This window comes from Tachysurus fulvidraco, chromosome 24, assembly GCF_022655615.1.
Source record: "Tachysurus fulvidraco isolate hzauxx_2018 chromosome 24, HZAU_PFXX_2.0, whole genome shotgun sequence".
NCBI lineage: Eukaryota > Metazoa > Chordata > Actinopteri > Siluriformes > Bagridae > Tachysurus > Tachysurus fulvidraco.
In genome coordinates this window covers 14,126,180-14,143,500 of record NC_062541.1, presented here as the reverse complement: position 1 = coordinate 14,143,500, position 17,321 = coordinate 14,126,180, and the positions used below count along the sequence as shown (strand labels likewise).

The window sequence follows — 17,321 nt, the reverse complement described above, 5'->3', positions numbered from 1 at the left end:
TTTGAAGGTGGGGATGAGGTCTGGATGTGTGCTTGGGATCATTGTTGTGTTTCATGACCATTTCATGAGATTTCTACCCAACTCAAGCTGCTACAAAAACAGACTTCCTGTCTCAGGATATTAAGGATACAAAGCAAAATTCATCTTTTCCTCAATGTTTCCAAGGTCCTGTCGCTGCAAAACAAGACCAAATCATCACTCGTTCCTCCACCTCTATGGTTGGAAATTGGGTCGAGGTGTTTGCTGTAATATGCTGTGTTTGGGTTCTTGCCAAACACGGTACTATGTATGATGACCAGTACACAAAAGTACTCAAAGTTCAGTCTTATTTTGATTGTTATGTCGTGAACATGAACATTTACTGTGTTTACAGAGGCCTGTAGATCACATGAAAGGTTTTTATTTATATCTCTAAGCATTAAAAAGTCTGATCTTGGACTTTACAGAGATGTTCACTCTCTTGAAGTCTGTTTATTCACTTCTCATTGTAGAATGATCAATTTCAAATGGTTCGGATAAGGATTTCTTATCATTTTTGTCTATTTTTATTTCTATACATTATTTTTATCCTCTATCTTAGCATAATTTGCTATTTTTATAGAGGACAGTCTTAAAACCATTTCACTCCATGTTCTACTGTGTATAAAGGGTGTGACAGATAAAATTTTAATTTGATATAGAACCATTCCTATATTGAAAAGGAGCAACAACTGCTTCTTTGGGGTCATGGATTATATCTGTGCTATTAGGTCTGATGTTACACACCTGATCGTTCATCAAACACTTTATAGTGGTTGAGACTCTTCTTTATGATTAACTAATGTGCTTGTGGACTGCATTAGTAACACATGATTGTTTAACTCTCTTAAAGACTGTGGAAGTAGTAAGGGTGTAAATTTGCTTAAAAATAAATAAATATTAAAACACACAATTGTATATAATTCAAAAAACAACAGTGTCAAAGGCAACCTTAAAGATGGCATAAAGTTTAATGAAAACTGAATTTTCACACAATAAAGAAAGACAATATCTGTAATGAAATAATATTCGCCAACAAAACATAAAAGCACACAGGTATAGATATAATGAGTCCCAACAGCAGGTCTATTACTGGATCATCCGGAACATCCTCTGCATCCACAGTGAGTGCACTCAATGATACGACCCTAGGGAGAGAGAGAGTGCAAACTGTATGGACACGGACAATCAATTCTGCCTTAATCGTAAATAATTCGAAGGAAAATGTTTGTGGATATCTGACCATCACTCTCATATATGCTATGTAAACTTCTCATTCCAGATTTAGTCTCTTTTTAATGTTATGGACAAGGAGGTCTTGTACAGCATACAATTGTGTGCCTCCAAATTTGGTTGTAGAAAAAGGTTGGAGAAAAAACACATATGGGTGTGATGGTCAGATGTTTTCAAACTTTTGGCTATGTTGGGTTATCTTACCACTTCCAGTTTGCCTTTAGGCACTCTGCATATGCAATTTGTTCCAAAGTTGGTGTCTCGTGTCTGAATGCAGCGAAGGCAGCACAGATTTTCGTAACCCTGCTTCTTCCACTTTGCAATAAGATTCTTGTCAGCATAGCCTTCCCTTATACAGTAATCATAGAGCTCTGCAACCAAATAGAGACAAAACACCAACAGCTATTAATACCGTACAACTATACACACAAAAGCCAACTATGCAGTGGTGACTGCACGGGAGAAATTACCTCTGCTGATTGCTTTTCTCTTGTAAAACAGGTCGAAAATGTAGCGGCTTCGCTGGTGATGCAGTCTGAATATTGGCCAAAGGGACTCGACTTTCCGTTTACCCTCATGAGGCTCGGTTTCAGCTGAGAATTACAAGCAAAAACAGGAAGAGATCAACACTGCTTAAAAACATAAGCACCATAAAACCCAGCACGTAATTCCTTGAATGTACTATGTGCTTATACAAACCAGTCAAACAATAGGACATACTATACTATACACTTACTATTCTATACTACACTATATACATAATATACTACACTATACACATATGGCACTATAAACTATATACATACTACACTATAAACTATGCACTATACTATATACATACTATACTATATTATATCCATACTACACTACACTATACTACATACATACTACATGATACTATATACATACTATACGATACTATATCCATACTACACTATACTATATATATGCACTATACACATACTACACGATACTATAGCCATACTACACGATACTATAGCCATACTACACGATACTATATACAAACTACACGATACTATAGCCATACTGCACAATACTATAGCCATACTGCACAATACTATAGCCATACTGCACAATACTATAGCCATACTGCACAATACTATAGCCATACTGCACAATACTATAGCCATACTGCACAATACTATAGCCATACTGCACAATACTATAGCCATACTGCACAAAACTATAGCCATACCGCACAAAACTATAGCCATACCGCACAATACTATATACATACCACACAATACTATAGCCATACTGCACAATACTATAGCCATACTGCACAATACTATAGCCATACTGCACAATACTATAGCCATACTGCACAATACTATATACATACCACACAATACTATATACATACCACACAATACTATAGCCATACTGCACAATACTATAGCCATACTGCACAATACTATAGCCATACTGCACAATACTATAGCCATACTGCACAATACTATATACATACCACACAATACTATATACATACCACACAATACTATAGCCATACCGCACAATACTATATACATACCACACAATACTATATACATACCACACAATACTATAGCCATACTGCACAATACTATAGCCATACTGCACAATACTATATACATACCACACAATACTATATACATACCGCACAATACTATATACATACCACACAATACTATATACATACCACACAATACTATAGCCATACTGCACAATACTATAGCCATACTGCACAATACTATAGCCATACTGCACAATACTATAGCCATACTGCACAATACTATAGCCATACTGCACAATACTATAGCCATACTGCACAATACTATAGCCATACTACACTACACACATACTACACTACACTATACAATATATACTACACTATACACATACTATACTATATACACTATACTTGTACTGTACGTACTTGTTTTTGTCTATTTGTATTTACACACGTGGTTTTGTTTTTATTCATTTTTTACTTTATTAAAGTAAACTTCAGATTCAGAAACACTAGCCGACTAGTTACTCGGCGTAACAAAGCCATATAGCCATGTAACCGTGTCTGTACTTTACCTTCCCTCATTTTCTGATCTAATTCATCAAGAGTAGGCTCAATCAGCTCCCAGCCGTCTGGTGGTGGCTTTCTGCTTCTTTTTACTTTAGGCATGACTTCAAATCAATTAAAAAAAACACACACACACAAAAAGAAAGAACAATTATATCAGAATAAAAAAAAAATACCGCAGTTGTTTACGGACTGTTTTAGCACAGGATCGATTAGTCGCTTTTTGTCGACGTCACAGCAGAAGGTCCTACTTTACATTTTGCGACGTATATTAAAAAAAGTTGTCGTTTTAAAACATTTTATAAAAACGTGTATCGGAGTCGTTTACGAGCTGGCTTTAAATTTCGACACTTCTACATTTGTTAACAAATAAGTCACCTTAATAAACGCGTTTTATAAATAACCGGTGCGTTGATTGTTGCCATATTGCATCAGGTTAGGTGTCCCGTGAGCGCCTGAGAGAAAAGAAATAAACGATTTTTAGAGTTACTGTGGTAACGAGAGATTCTAGTTCTAGCCGTATTGTCACTTTATTATCAGGTGACGTGTTGCCGAATTCTGCTGAATCACAGCATTAAATTAGACATCAGACCAAATCTATTTATCATCTAAACGTCGTCATGCCTAAAGGAGGTAAGACACTGCTCTTATACTGACTGACACTAGTTTAACTCTAACATACAAGCAGATTCACACTTATAATGTCACTACAACCGCTATAGCTAATACATAACACCTAGTGAGATATTAACACATAAATATCAGACGTGTCAGATGTTTATATGTCGCATGTTGTACGCCAGCTGCTGTAGGGAAAGTGCTGTGAAATCCTTTACTTTGTATTTGTGCTAAGAGCAGAACTTTGAGCTTTGTTAGGTTTTATTAACGAAGATAAAAGTAGATGATGAAGGTGTAAAATTCATTGTAGGAGAGAAATACAGTATGTGTGTAAAATGTGTCTGTTTTCAGGGAAGAAGGGTGGACACAAGGGTCGTATGAGAACCTACACAAGTCCTGAAGAGATAGATGCTCAGATGAAGGCTGAGAAAGAAAGGAAAAAGGTAAAGTTTGTCATCTTTTATATATATATATATATATATATATATATATATATATATATATATATATATATATATATAAAATGTATGTGTGTGTGTGTATATATATATATATATATATATATAATGTATGTGTGTGTGTGTATATATACTATATTCTATACTATATACATACTATACTATATACATTATATACACACTATACTATACACTATACGATACTATATACATTATATACATACTATATACTATATTTTATATTCTGTGCTTGGTTGGAATGAAAACCTGCACCCACACCGGCCCTTTGTGGATAAGATTGGACATGGCTGTTCTATACTATATACATACTATGCTATATACACACTATACTATACACTATACTATACTATATACTATATACAGACTATGCTATATACATTCTATACTATACTAAATACATACTATACTATATACATACTATACATACTATATACGTACTATACTAAATACATACTATACGATACTATATATATATATATATATATATATATATATATACACATACTATATACACATTCTCTACTATGATATACATAATATGCTTTACTATATACATACTTTACTATAATATATACTATACTATGCTATATACTTTGAATTAACTTTGGAATTGTTTGGAATAATTATGATCAGTGGAATATAATACAATGTTTAAGATTAGAAGAATGGGAGTAAGACACTCATTGTCTACTTTATTAGGAACAATGGTACTGCTGATTTTCACACACAGTGGTCTTTAGATTTTACACAAAATGGTGCAATAATAAGAATAAAAAATATCTCGAGAGAGAGAGAGAGTTCTGCAAACACCATTGTTTATTCGGAAGGCCAGAGACGAATGGACAAAAAACGGTTTATCAGAATCAGGTTTATTGGCACACAAGGAATTTGGTTCCAGCTGTTTGACTCTCCAAAGTACAGACATAAATAAGAATACTATAAAGACAAGACAAAACAGACTATACAAGATGATACAGACGATGAGATACAATATAGATAATGTAAGTATTAAATATGAATACAGATTATATGACTGATCAGTTATGTGTATAAAGTGTGGGAAGTGCAAATAACAATATTGTGCAATAGACAGCAGCAGTAGTGTGTAACATACGGATGATGTGATGACTGACGGTCCTGATAATGCAGTACTTCTAGATATGAAGCAGGGAAAATAATTATGGGTAGTTAATCAGGGTGATTATGCTGAAAGGGAGTATATGGTAAATAACAAATAAGTACTCTTTACATCCATCGTGGACAGAAAAGTTTCACTGAACACACATCATGCCAATCCTGGAGGCAGATGAGCAACAAGAGGAGAAAAACAGATCAGGTTTCATTCCTGTCATCCAAGAACAGGAATCTGGAGCTACGGTGGCCACAGGCCACAGAAAATGGAGTGCTGAAGATCTTTTATTTTTCCTGGTACAATCTGTTTGCTTTTAAGGAATAATGTGTATATATTTCTTTGCAGAATGAAGAGGAGGAAGAAGAAGGAGCAGCAGTGAATGATAATCAGAAGGATGACAAATTTGCAGGATCAGGTTCAGAGGACAGTGATGATGAAGGCTCTGGAGTAAGCTTTGTCTGATCTTTTAATTACCAAATGCTCTTTTGCTCCATTGTTTTCATGTTCTTTTAAAAGAAAAAAAAACTGCTTGAAAACAATGAAATATACATCCATTTACTTCAAAATGAGTTAACAAACATCTTTTAATATGCAAATCCTATATCTAAAAAAAAGCAAATACCTAAACTGAAATAATGTCTGGTTAAGTAGATAAAAAGCAAATGATATACTACACACTATGCAATTACACTATGCACTATGTACGATTTGAAGCTTGAACTGCTGTCAAATGCATGTAACGTGAAGTCGGCAGCTTTAGCCGAATACAGAATAAATCTCACAACGAGGGTAATTTAAAAGACGTCTTGTCCACTCGAGTGTTGCTGACCATCTTGAAAATTTTTAGCCCTGCCACATATCCTCTATGCAATGTAAAGCTGTGAGCATTGAGTGCATGAAATGTCCAACATTACTAACATTTACTTCTTCATGTTGGAATTTTCAGTGTGACTATTCGTACTGTTTACACTACACAGAGGCATAGAATGGTGCATAAGTGTGATATGTGGGACACACCTCTGATCTTAATCAGAAATATGTAACTAGGTTTCTGTTTACTGTTTCAGAAATTCTGAGCACAGTGAATTCAAATAGAAACAAAATCACATTACAAGCACCGTGATAAAAATGGGTAGAAAAATAAAGGTGCATCTTAAATCACATACTTGCACTCTATTCTACACCATTTAACATTAACATAACGACACGTGACACATATGAATTGATGAATGCTTGGCTGAATGCGTGTTGTGATGTTGTCACATGATGGCCGGCATTTGTGGAAAAACTCAGTAATTTTGAAAAAGAAATAGTAGAAAACGTTTTCTTGACTTGTTGCTTGCTTGACTTGATGAGTCCCATTTGAGAGGATGTTATCTTTCTAAACTTCATACACTAGCTCAGTGGTTAAGGTGTTGGGCTACTGATCGGAAGGTTACGGGTTCGAACCCCAGGTCCACAAAGCTGCAACTGCTGGGCCCCTGAGCAAGGCCCTTAACTCTCAGTTGCTCAGCTTTAAGTCACTCTGGATAAGGGTGTCTGCTAAATGCCGTAAATGTAGACAGTAGGGTACATCGTGTAGGTGCATAGTTCTTCATTTGGGACACGACCTGAGTGGGTAACAGGGAAAACAAAGGCTGTGTTTCATGATGCTTAAAGAGTGGATGTGAGTGCAGATCACTTTAGTCACGGCATTCAAAAAATATAAACAGTTCAAAATAATAAAAACAGTTATCAAAAACAGGCACAGCAAAAAAATAAAATAAAAAACAGACATTAGGCAAAAAACAGGGTCAGAACAGGCACAGGTCGGTCAGGGTTCCAGACAGGGAAGACACAAACATGGTCTAAAGCAGAAAATTCAACAGCAGAATAATTGGCTTGTTAAGGTATACTTCACTAACAATAAAGTGAAGCAAAGGAGCTTTTAAACAGTGCTAACAGACCATACTAATTAAACATAGGTGAACATCATCAGATAGATGGTGACTGGGAATGAGGGTGTGCAGGTGGTTGCTGGGAGTGAGAGTCCAGGGCAGTCATGTTAATGTTGAATTTTCTTTCTTTATCACAGAAAAGAAAAGGTGTGGAGGGATTAATCGAGATTGAAAATCCAAATCGGATTGCTCAGAAAGCCAAGAAAGTAACAGAGATAGAACTTGAGGGAACCAAACAGCTTTCTAGAAGAGAAAGGTAAGAGCCACCAAAGTCGGTATAGCAAATATTAGCTTCCAAGAAGCGCAGAGTCTTTATCTACTGTTGACATAAATCTGGTTTGTAAATGAGAAGATTTCTGTCAGAATTTGGAACAAGTCATAGTTTTGGTTTCATGTGAAACCCTGCCTGATCATCGTTTCAGAGAGGAGATCGAAAAGCAAAAGGCCAAAGAAAGATACATGAAGATGCATTTAGCAGGGAAGACGGATCAAGCCAAAGCAGACTTAGCTCGGCTTGCGATAATTCGAAAGCAACGGGAAGATGCTGCAAAGAAAAAAGAAGAGGAAAGGAAAGGTACATTTATTTTCACTGGAACACAGTTAAATTCCTTATTGTATAACACTTCCTGCTTATCATATGATTTATCGTATGTTATAAGCACTATTTGTATAATCGCTGTTTCTTTTTGTGTGGTGTTTTATTGTAGAGAAAGAAGCAGCACAGGCAGCAGTGGCAGCGGCAAAAAGACTTCATACACTATCCCTGAAATGATAGTCAGAAATGTTTTATTAACGAACTGCAGTGTACAAATATATATAGTCTATTTTCAAAGACAGGCTTGATTGTAATTGAGTGTTATGCTTTTTAAGGAGTTACAGTGCAACATTTCATTGAAAAAGGGATATTTATGCATTCTCAGTGCTAACCTTGAAAGTCTATAATTGATGCTCATGTGTAGGGTGATTCCTGCATTGTAGCTACATGACAAAGCATAGATAGTTATTTAATGATAATAACTAATATTTATTTCACACAAGTCCTTAAAAGTAAACCGAATGCAATGAAACAAATGAGCCAAAAAAAAAATTATACTTCATTTAATTATTGAGGAAAAATGATCCAGTTTTACATATCTGTAACTTGCAAAACTATGTGAACTTTATCTGTCGTGAGCCCTTGTGCAGTAATAACAGTAAGTAAAGTGTCTGGTGACTTTTGATCAGTCCTGCACAATGTTTTAAGAGGAAAATTATGTCATCCCTCTGTGCAGAACAGCTTCAACACTGAGATTTTGATGGGTGACCTCACATGAACTGCTTGCTTCAGGTCCTTCCACAATTTTTCTTTTGGATTAAGCTCAGGAATTTGACTTGGATGTTCCAAAACATTATCTTTGTTACTTATATATCATTTTTTGGTAGACAGACTTGTGTAATTCTGAATACAGTGTTCGATCAATGATGGCAAACTTACCTGGCCCAGATGCAGTACTACAGGCCAAAAGCTTGATACTGCCACCACAGTGTTTCACAGAAGGTATACAGTTCTTATGGCGGAATTCAGTATTTTGCTTTTTTTTTTTTAAATAAGCCTTCTCATTTCAAAGCAAAAAGTTTTATTTTGGCCTCATTCCTCCACAAATTATTTTTCCAACAGTCCTCGGGCTTGTCCAAGTGAACTTCATGGGTAGCAATGTTCCTAGTGGCTTTCCTAGGAGGTTCACATACTTTTGCCTCTCACAGATATATACTGTATAATAGTTTCCTGAATAAAAAAATGACCAAGTATGATATTTGTGTCTACTTTGTTTGACTGCGTTCACTTTTGTCTGCTTTTGGGACTTGTGTGAATGTCTGATGATGTTTTGGGTCATAAAGGTTCACATTTTTTTCAAGTGCCACTGTATAAACATTACGGAAAAAGAATTCACTTGTTTTAACAAAGTTTAATCAGTGAACCATCACAATTCCTACATCTCAGAGATAATCTTTATTCTGGCCTCTCTTGTTGGACATCTTTACTCTCCATTCTTATTTTAATTCATTAACGCATAGTTTTCTGCTAACTTTAGCCACCATAATCATAAGATCAGTACATTCACCAGGTTATAAGGTTGGTTAACATATTACAGAGAATGTACTAAGAAACTGACATGTTCATTAAAAAAACAAAAAAAAATAAACTTCTTACCATTTTACATTTTTGTACAGGAATTTTAGGAAATAAAGTGAAATGGAAGATGGTTTGTGGATCATTTTAAATTTCTTTAAATACAATTTCTTATACATGCAGTGTCTAGGTAAGTGAAACACAGAAACATACACATTATAGAGTAAAGCTGAAATATATTAGAGAAGGAAGAGAAAGTTTGTTCATTTTTCGTACAGCCGGTACTATATGTAAGTCCCAGCAGAGGATGTACTTTCTACATCAATTAAGGAAGTACGGTCTTCCACAGGAGCTGTTAATGCTGTTCTACACTGCAGTCATTGAATCTGTCCTGTGCACATCCATCACCATCTGGTTTGGAGCAGCAACTAAACAGGACCGGAACAGACTGCAATGCACAGTATAATCAGCAGGAAAAATAATTGGTGCCCCCCTGCCCACTCCCAAGTCTGGGCAGGAAAAATCACTACTGACCCTTTGCACCCTGGACAAAACCTCTTTCAGCTCATCCCTTCTGGCAGGTGATACAGAACTTTGTTGACCAAAACTGCCAGACACAGGAACAGTTTCTTTCCCCAGGCCCCTTATCACCCTGATTAACAACTCACCATAATTATATTCACTGCTTCATATCTATAAGTACTGCATTATCAGGACTGTCAGTCATCGCATCATTTGTATATATTACACACACTACTGCTGCTATGTACTGTACAAAAAGCATAATATTACACAATATTGTTATTTTGCACTACCGTGCACTTCTCAGACTTTATGTACATAACTGATTACTCGTATATTCTGTATTCATATTTAATACTCATACTGTCTATTGTATCACATCTGCATTGTTTTGTATAGTCTGTATTGTCTTGTATAGTATAGTAATAGTGTTATTTATGTCTGTACTTTAGAGAGTCACAAACAGCTGGAACAGAAGAAGTCCTTGTGTGTCAATAATTAAAATGTAAACATAAGTCTAAAGTCACAATGAACACCTAACAATGATCTCTTAACATTTAAGGTGCAAAATGAAAGAAAATGTAAGAAATGCTTATTAAAGTGTAATAAAATAGTGCCAAGTGTTAAATATAAACAGAGAAACCTAAGAATTTAGTGCAAGTTTAGTGCTAGGAAGTTCACTAGTTGTTCAAATACTGATGGATAAAGTGTGTAAAATATGTGCAGTGTTTTGTAAACATAAAGAAAACTGAGGAAGACTGAGATACATCTGTAATATAAAAAAAACAAACCCGATACAGTACAGTAACATTGTTTGAAATATAAAAAAATGCAGAAATATGAAAAAAAAAGAAAAAAAACTCTTCAAGTTATTATGACTCAAATCATACTTGAAGTTGAACTATTCACTTTTTTTATTGCACTCATTTTCTGCTCATCAGTCGCCGGTTAATGAAGGGATCCAGCACAGCAGACCAGCACGAGACTGATACTGTTACATGATTGGCTGTTAGCGTGTCACTCCCTACGTTGCTAGGTTACCAGAGAGCGAGTGTCTTTGTTAATGCAACCAAACTTGCTTCGCAATCTCTGATTTCTTCTGACGAAGAATAAAAAATATCGAACGTTTTATCGAACACATTTTTTATTGATATTATAAAAAAGCCCTATTATACACACTAAAAGAGGTCTTTTAATGTTATCCGGTCGGATTAAACAAATCTCTTCGTGGTCCGTTCGCAATTGTGCTGCCTATATATAGTTCCGGCTGGAGAAACTGGAGGGAAATTTAACTCTTCATTCTTCAGTGCAAGTTGCAGCTAATTTCGAGTGTTTGATCTATTCTTGTAGGTTTGGAGAACATTTATTGATGTTTTGTTGTTGTTGTTTTTTTAGTTAAGAAGTTCGATTAAACCTAGATGTAATGATTGACAGGTTCACACGTGGCGGACAGACACGCCCATCAAAGTCTTTCAATAAATTAGCATCTTTTTTTTCTCTCCAAACTTTCCTGGACTTTGAAGCCCGTCTTTATTGCCTCAGAATCCCTGCAACTACTTTTCCTCCGAGTGGTAAAGGTAAGGTGGTTCATTCATTGATGTAATATTACTTAAGAAAACGTTTAATTTCGATATGATAAAAATATAATATAAAGTTAGCGCAATGTTAGCAAAGTTAGCCTACTGCTAACTGAGATTCCTGGTGCACACTTCAAGTCTGATGCGGCAGAACCGAGTAACGAGTCCATGTCTGATCTCATGTTCACGCCATGTCTGATCTCATGTTCACGCCATGTCTGATCTCATGTTCACGCCATGTCTGATCTCATGTTCACGCCATGTCTGATCTCATGTTCACGCCATGTCTGATCTCATGTTCACGCCATGTCTGATCTCATGTTCACGCCATGTCTGATCTCATGTTCACGCCATGTCTGATCTCATGTTCACGCCATGTCTGATCTCATGTTCACGCCATGTCTGATCTCATGTTCACGCCATGTCTGATCTCATGTTCACGCCATGTCTGATCTCATGTTCACGCCATGTCTGATCTCATGTTCACGCCATGTCTGATCTCATGTTCACGCCAATCACTGCAGCGTCTAACAACATGAGGAATCTCCATGCTAATAATAAATGAAACTGAACCCAACAAACTATTAAAAACTAGAAGATCCTCTGTGTAACGTCTGAAACACAGTTGTCTTGAGCTTCTTTGCATGCTGTAGCTTTACAGTTCCTCTTCACTGGAGCTAAATTAGTCAGGATACAGACCCAGAAAAAACGTTCATAAGCCTTTGTAAACCCATTATGTTTTCTGAGTTTAACGTTTATGTATTTATTTAAAGAACATGGCACAGAATGGTGGTTCTGTTGACAAGGAAACGTGGGAGTCTCACAACAGGATGCTGCAGGAACCGCTCAGCACCAACGACCCTGAGGTTTGTTTCTCTGTAAACTTACTGTTTTAACTCGTTGCTTGAAGGCTAAGCGTTAAACAAATTTTTGTTTCCGCTTCAAACACGTCGATAGGTATTCGAGATCATAAAGAAGGAGAAGACGAGACAGACGAACGGTTTAGAGCTCATTGCATCCGAGAACTTCACAAGTCGCGCTGTTTTGGAGGCTCTGGGCTCGTGTATGAACAACAAATATTCAGAAGGATATTGTGGCCGGAGGTAAATCTGCTATATTGTATGTTTTATATACTGTGTATATAATGTATGTTGTAATACTAAACTCCAGCACTGTACAAAAATTCACATTAGATACTACGGTGGCACGGAACATGTGGACGAACTGGAGAGTCTTTGTCAACAAAGAGCGTTGAAGGTTTATGGTCTTGACCCAGAGAAATGGGGCGTAAATGTGCAACCTTATTCTGGTAAGTTTGAATACTTGTTGTGATCTGTTGGTCTGCTGAGTATCAAAGGTTACTCATGGACATGTTGTGTTCAGGGTCACCGGCCAACTTTGCTGTGTACACAGCAGTAGTGGAGCCTCATGGCAGGATCATGGGTCTGGATCTCCCTGATGGTGGCCATTTGACCCACGGGTACATGACGGACAAGAAAAAAATTTCCGCCACCTCCATTTTCTTTGAATCTATGCCATACAAGGTATCTGTTCGTTTCTAAGGCATAATATTGCTTAAAGTATTAATAATCATTATCAGTCGAGTATTTACGTGTTATTTTTAGGTTAACCAAGAGACTGGTTACATAGATTACGACCGACTGGAGGAAAATGCTCGTCTGTTCCACCCAAAACTGATCATTGCAGGTTTGTGATGTCTCGGCAACATTAAAAACAGGATAATTTGCGAAAGACAATAGCTGCAAATTTTGCCTGAATGTGTGCTTTAGAATATACACATGTGCGTGCATGAGCACGTGTGAGCCCTTTATTATCTATAGTATATGTAGATTAATACCAGTGTGCTGTAATCATATTTTTGTATCTGGCACACAGCAACATTTCTTTAATTACTCATTGGCCATCACTTGCCTGTAAACTATCTTTTCAGCTCCTGCTTGCTGCTAAGAAGTCTGTGTAGTTTCTAAACAGCTTTTATGTTTAAAGGTTTAATACACCTTGTGTAATATAAGCAGTGTTTTATGATGAACGGTGTGTTATTATGCCAAAAGTTGCATGGATTGTTTAGATTCGCATATTATTTAGTTGTGTACTTCAGAGCTTTGTGTGACACACAAATTACTTGTCACATCGTTACTGCACTAGTGCACTGAGCTTATTCTATGCCTTATTCTCTTAGGTACCAGTTGCTACTCGCGTAACCTGGATTACAGTCGGCTGCGCAAGATCGCCGATGAGAACGGAGCTTACCTGCTAGCCGACATGGCACACATAAGCGGACTGGTTGCAGCCGGAGTGGTTCCCTCCCCATTCGATCACTGTGAAATTGTTTCTACAACTACCCATAAGACGCTGAGGGGCTGCAGAGCAGGAGTCATCTTTTACAGGAAAGGTTGGTTCTTTGGGAATGTGAAAATAGTTCATATATGACAGTAAATTTTGTGTGTATGTAAGAGTGTGATCTCGATCTAAGTGTGTGAACATGTTCATTATTAGGTGTGCGCAGTGTGGATGCAAAAACAGGGAAGGAAACACTTTACAACCTGGAGAGTTTGATCAATCAGGCTGTGTTTCCTGGGCTGCAGGGTGGACCTCATAACCACGCCATTGCAGGTAACTAAGATAGTATCTCTTACCCTGCACTTTATTTACATTCTGGTCCATAGTTCAGATGAGCAATGCAAAGGTTGTTTGTTGCATTTTTAGTATAGAACCATTTCTAAAGTTGCAGTGTGGTCCACCAGGGTCGTGTAGTCCACCAGGGTCGTGTAGTCTCCTTCACAAAGGCCCGGTGTAGGTGCAGGTTTTCATTATAATAATCACTAAAACAAACAAAAAAAATCATCATTTCATAATGTTTCAGAAACGCAGTGCCAGTCCTTTCTGTTCTACAGTTTTATATGATAACCATATCATTTATATTTTAATGTATAACCAGCAGGTGGGATAATGTGTATTATTGTAAAGAATGTTTAATTCAACAAGTTTAAATGTGTTTGTTCAGTAATCCTTCAATTTATTTTTAAAATTGACATTTAACTAAAAAAAAAAATCACAATTTCACAGGTTTCATGTCACGTGCTGCTTTTGCCTTAAATATTGCCTGATTTACTTTATTACGTATAAGTAACTTTAATCCTGTATATATTTAAAAGTTAGAGAAGAAATGTTTCAAAATGAAAACTGGGTTTTCTTAAAACCGACTTTTTTTTTCTTTTTCTTTTTTTTAAATAAATAAATAACTTGTAGCCTTTTTCATTGCCGTGTTTTGAAAACTGTTCGAGATCTTTATCTGACGAATGCCAGAGTTTATTTATTTACTGCCAGAATTCAAGCACCGCCACAACAAACTGTTTTTTCTCAGACAAAAACAAACAAATCAAACCAAATCACTAAGGAGATAAAATCAGGGTTGAGCAGATATGGGTGGATTCTTCTCCACACTGTATCCAGCTAAATAAGGGAGACTTTTAGATACTTATGGCTCAGGTTACAGCCTGCTCTCCTGTGTAATACTCTAGCTGTTCACATTTACTGTGTCAGACGAAAGAACATGTAGGTTCACATTCAGCTCTATGAGGTACATGAAGCGTAAACTGAGGAGGAAAAAAACACTCGTCAGTTGTTGCAGAAATAACTGGTGATTTTTTTTTTTTTTTCGTTTCTGTTTTTATAGATTGTAGTAAAAGTGATTGTACTATTTGTTTCACATTTTTAATTTTTTTCATGATTTTATTTCTTTTATTTTCTTTTCTTTTCTGGGATTTGATCTATAGGAGTGGCTGTAGCTCTGAAGCAGGCCATGACTCCAGAGTTCAAGCTCTACCAGTTACAAGTGCTGAAAAACTGCAAGGCGTTGGCAGCGGCTTTGATGGAAAAGGGCTACAAAATTGTCACCGGTAAGCTTATCATTTAACTGCAATAACAGATTACAGTCTTCTATTTACAGAGACTGACATTGCAGAAGAGCTGATTAAATATTAAATTCCACTGCACTCGGTGTTGTGCCACAATGAATTTTTTACAAGTTGTCAAGTTATAAAGAAGGCGCGTGGGGCGTTGTCTCAGTTGGTTGTCGTTTTAAATGCTTGGCATAATGTACAGGCTAAAAAAAAAAATTATAAAATGTACATCACTTGTGTGTGCCACTTAAAGGATGCATTTGTTTGTCAACTCGCTCATGTGGACACCTTGGCTAAAATATTAGAATCTGGAGCTGAGACCGTACATCACTGACGGTAAGCTACTGAGGATGAAGGGTGTGATGCCTACAACAGGGCTGAAAGCGACCCAGGAGTTAAACTGCCGACTCGTTTAGATCTAAACTTGTTTATGGACGCTACCAAGTTGAATGGAGCACAAAAGATTTTATACAAAATTATTATGATCCAGAAAAGCAAAAAAATTAAATAAATAAAATAGTGCTTTGCTTCTGTATATGACTACATACAGGCCTCAACTAACAGCCTTAGTTGCACTAACAGCCAACTTACTAGTGTGTAAAAAGTTTCACAAAAGCCTGTACATAAATCAGGCTTTGTCCTTGTTTCACTTCACACATTAAGTGAACCAAAGGTTTGCCTGTTGTCCTATGAAACTTTTCTCAGTGAATTTGTAATAAAAATGAAGTCTTCCTGCAGACAGACGAACTATACGTCGCCAGTTTATCACGGTGTTGTTTATCTGGTCTTCTCACTGTGTTCTGCATCTGCTTTCAGGTGGTACTGATACTCATCTTATCTTGGTTGACCTCTATCCAACCGGAACTGATGGTGGAAGGGCAGAGAAGGTCCTGGAGGTCTGCGCTATTGCATGTAACAAGAATACCTGCCCAGGTGACCTCAGGTTTTATTTCTGATCGTGTTTTTAATAAATCAAGTCTTGTTATTAAACATCGCTGTGAATATTGTCGTTGTTTTATTGAAGGTATAAATTGTGTTTATTGCATTATTACTACACAGAAGATGTTTAGGAACAAACACATACATGCATGTAAACACTATAAAACCAAAGCATATTGATGTGAATATTGTGTATTTATTTTTGTTTGTCTATGGTAGGTGATAAGAGCGCCTTGCGCCCAAGCGGCCTCCGTTTTGGTTCTCCTGCTCTCACGTCACGAGGGCTAGTGGAAGAGGATTTCCGCTTGGTTGCAGAATATATCCACAGATGTGAGTTAATTATATTTTAAAGTTACATATTTGTCATTTTAATTTGATCAAATCATTGTAATTTGTCTCTCTTGGTTTTAGGCATTCAGTTAACTGTTGAGATCCAGACAAGCATGAACCCCAAAGCCACTTTGAAAGAGTTCAAGGACAAATTGGCTCAGGATGAAAACTACCAAAAGAGAATGAAGGAAATCCGGGATGAAGTCGTGGCTTTCGCTGAAAAGTTCCCCATGCCTGGACTACCTGTGCTATAAGTCTAATCTTCATATTCTGTTCTTGTCCCTTTGCTTTACCTGCAATATCCAATCAAGTCGACCATAAATCGTATAGTACGAATAGATCTGCTCAAGCATTAGACCAAAATGAACACACTGAATTGTATATGAGTGGGAAAATAAAGCAAAATAAAAGTCAATTTAATAGAAA

The 17,321-nt window shown here is 36.6% G+C and overlaps 3 protein-coding genes across 6 annotated transcripts; 2 read left to right on the top strand and 1 right to left on the bottom strand.

Moving 5' to 3' along the window:
- Positions 1 to 970: 970 nt before the first annotated feature.
- On the bottom strand, positions 971 to 3,848 carry bud31 (BUD31 homolog). 2 transcript variants are annotated; one of them, XM_027148431.2, is made up of 5 exons: positions 3,707 to 3,848; positions 3,337 to 3,432; positions 1,722 to 1,844; positions 1,456 to 1,622; positions 971 to 1,166 (listed from the first exon to the last, which is right to left on the bottom strand). In XM_027148431.2, exons 2-5 carry the CDS (start codon positions 3,428 to 3,430, stop codon positions 1,116 to 1,118), a joined length of 435 nt encoding a protein of 144 aa, XP_027004232.1. In that variant the 5' UTR covers positions 3,431 to 3,432; positions 3,707 to 3,848; the 3' UTR covers positions 971 to 1,115. The 2 variants fall into 2 exon arrangements, with proteins under 2 accessions (XP_027004232.1, XP_027004231.1); XM_027148430.2 differs by lacking the exon at positions 3,707 to 3,848 and having other exon boundaries at positions 3,337 to 3,537.
- pdap1b (pdgfa associated protein 1b) lies at positions 3,822 to 9,280 on the top strand. Its single transcript, XM_027148429.2, has 6 exons — positions 3,822 to 3,961; positions 4,298 to 4,389; positions 5,903 to 6,004; positions 7,632 to 7,750; positions 7,917 to 8,068; positions 8,202 to 9,280. The coding sequence occupies exons 1-6, from the start codon at positions 3,949 to 3,951 to the stop codon at positions 8,264 to 8,266; spliced, it is 543 nt and encodes a 180-aa protein (XP_027004230.1). The 5' UTR covers positions 3,822 to 3,948; the 3' UTR covers positions 8,267 to 9,280.
- Positions 9,281 to 11,218: 1,938 nt separating this feature from the next.
- Positions 11,219 to 17,321, top strand: LOC113643973 (serine hydroxymethyltransferase, cytosolic-like). 3 transcript variants are annotated; one of them, XM_027148426.2, is made up of 13 exons: positions 11,219 to 11,472; positions 11,650 to 11,703; positions 12,477 to 12,569; positions 12,661 to 12,806; positions 12,897 to 13,012; positions 13,087 to 13,247; positions 13,329 to 13,410; positions 13,904 to 14,116; positions 14,221 to 14,337; positions 15,501 to 15,623; positions 16,443 to 16,559; positions 16,785 to 16,895; positions 16,977 to 17,321. In XM_027148426.2, exons 3-13 carry the CDS (start codon positions 12,480 to 12,482, stop codon positions 17,147 to 17,149), a joined length of 1,449 nt encoding a protein of 482 aa, XP_027004227.1. In that variant the 5' UTR covers positions 11,219 to 11,472; positions 11,650 to 11,703; positions 12,477 to 12,479; the 3' UTR covers positions 17,150 to 17,321. The 3 variants fall into 3 exon arrangements, with proteins under 3 accessions (XP_027004227.1, XP_027004226.1, XP_047664124.1); XM_027148425.2 differs by having other exon boundaries at positions 11,225 to 11,472; positions 11,561 to 11,703; XM_047808168.1 differs by lacking the exon at positions 11,219 to 11,472 and having other exon boundaries at positions 11,492 to 11,703.

Bases quoted from the DNA above. Each gene is read 5' to 3' on its own strand.
- bud31 (XM_027148431.2), bottom strand. From the start codon at position 3,430: ATGCCTAAAGTAAAAAGAAGCAGAAAGCCACCACCAGACGGCTGGGAG. The intron at 1,845-3,336 runs GTAAAGTACAGA...TGTAATTCTCAG, and splicing joins AGATCAGAAAATGAGGGAAG to CTGAAACCGAGCCTCATGAG. The intron at 1,167-1,455 runs GTAAGATAACCC...CTCTCTCCCTAG, and splicing joins CTAAAGGCAAACTGGAAGTG to GGTCGTATCATTGAGTGCAC.
- pdap1b (XM_027148429.2), top strand. The intron at 6,005-7,631 runs GTAAGCTTTGTC...TCTTTATCACAG, and splicing joins GTGATGATGAAGGCTCTGGA to AAAAGAAAAGGTGTGGAGGG. The intron at 7,751-7,916 runs GTAAGAGCCACC...TCATCGTTTCAG, and splicing joins CAGCTTTCTAGAAGAGAAAG to AGAGGAGATCGAAAAGCAAA.
- LOC113643973 (XM_027148426.2), top strand. From the start codon at position 12,480: ATGGCACAGAATGGTGGTTCTGTTGACAAGGAAACGTGGGAGTCTCAC. The intron at 13,013-13,086 runs GTAAGTTTGAAT...TGTTGTGTTCAG, and splicing joins AAATGTGCAACCTTATTCTG to GGTCACCGGCCAACTTTGCT. The intron at 14,117-14,220 runs GTTGGTTCTTTG...GTTCATTATTAG, and splicing joins AGTCATCTTTTACAGGAAAG to GTGTGCGCAGTGTGGATGCA.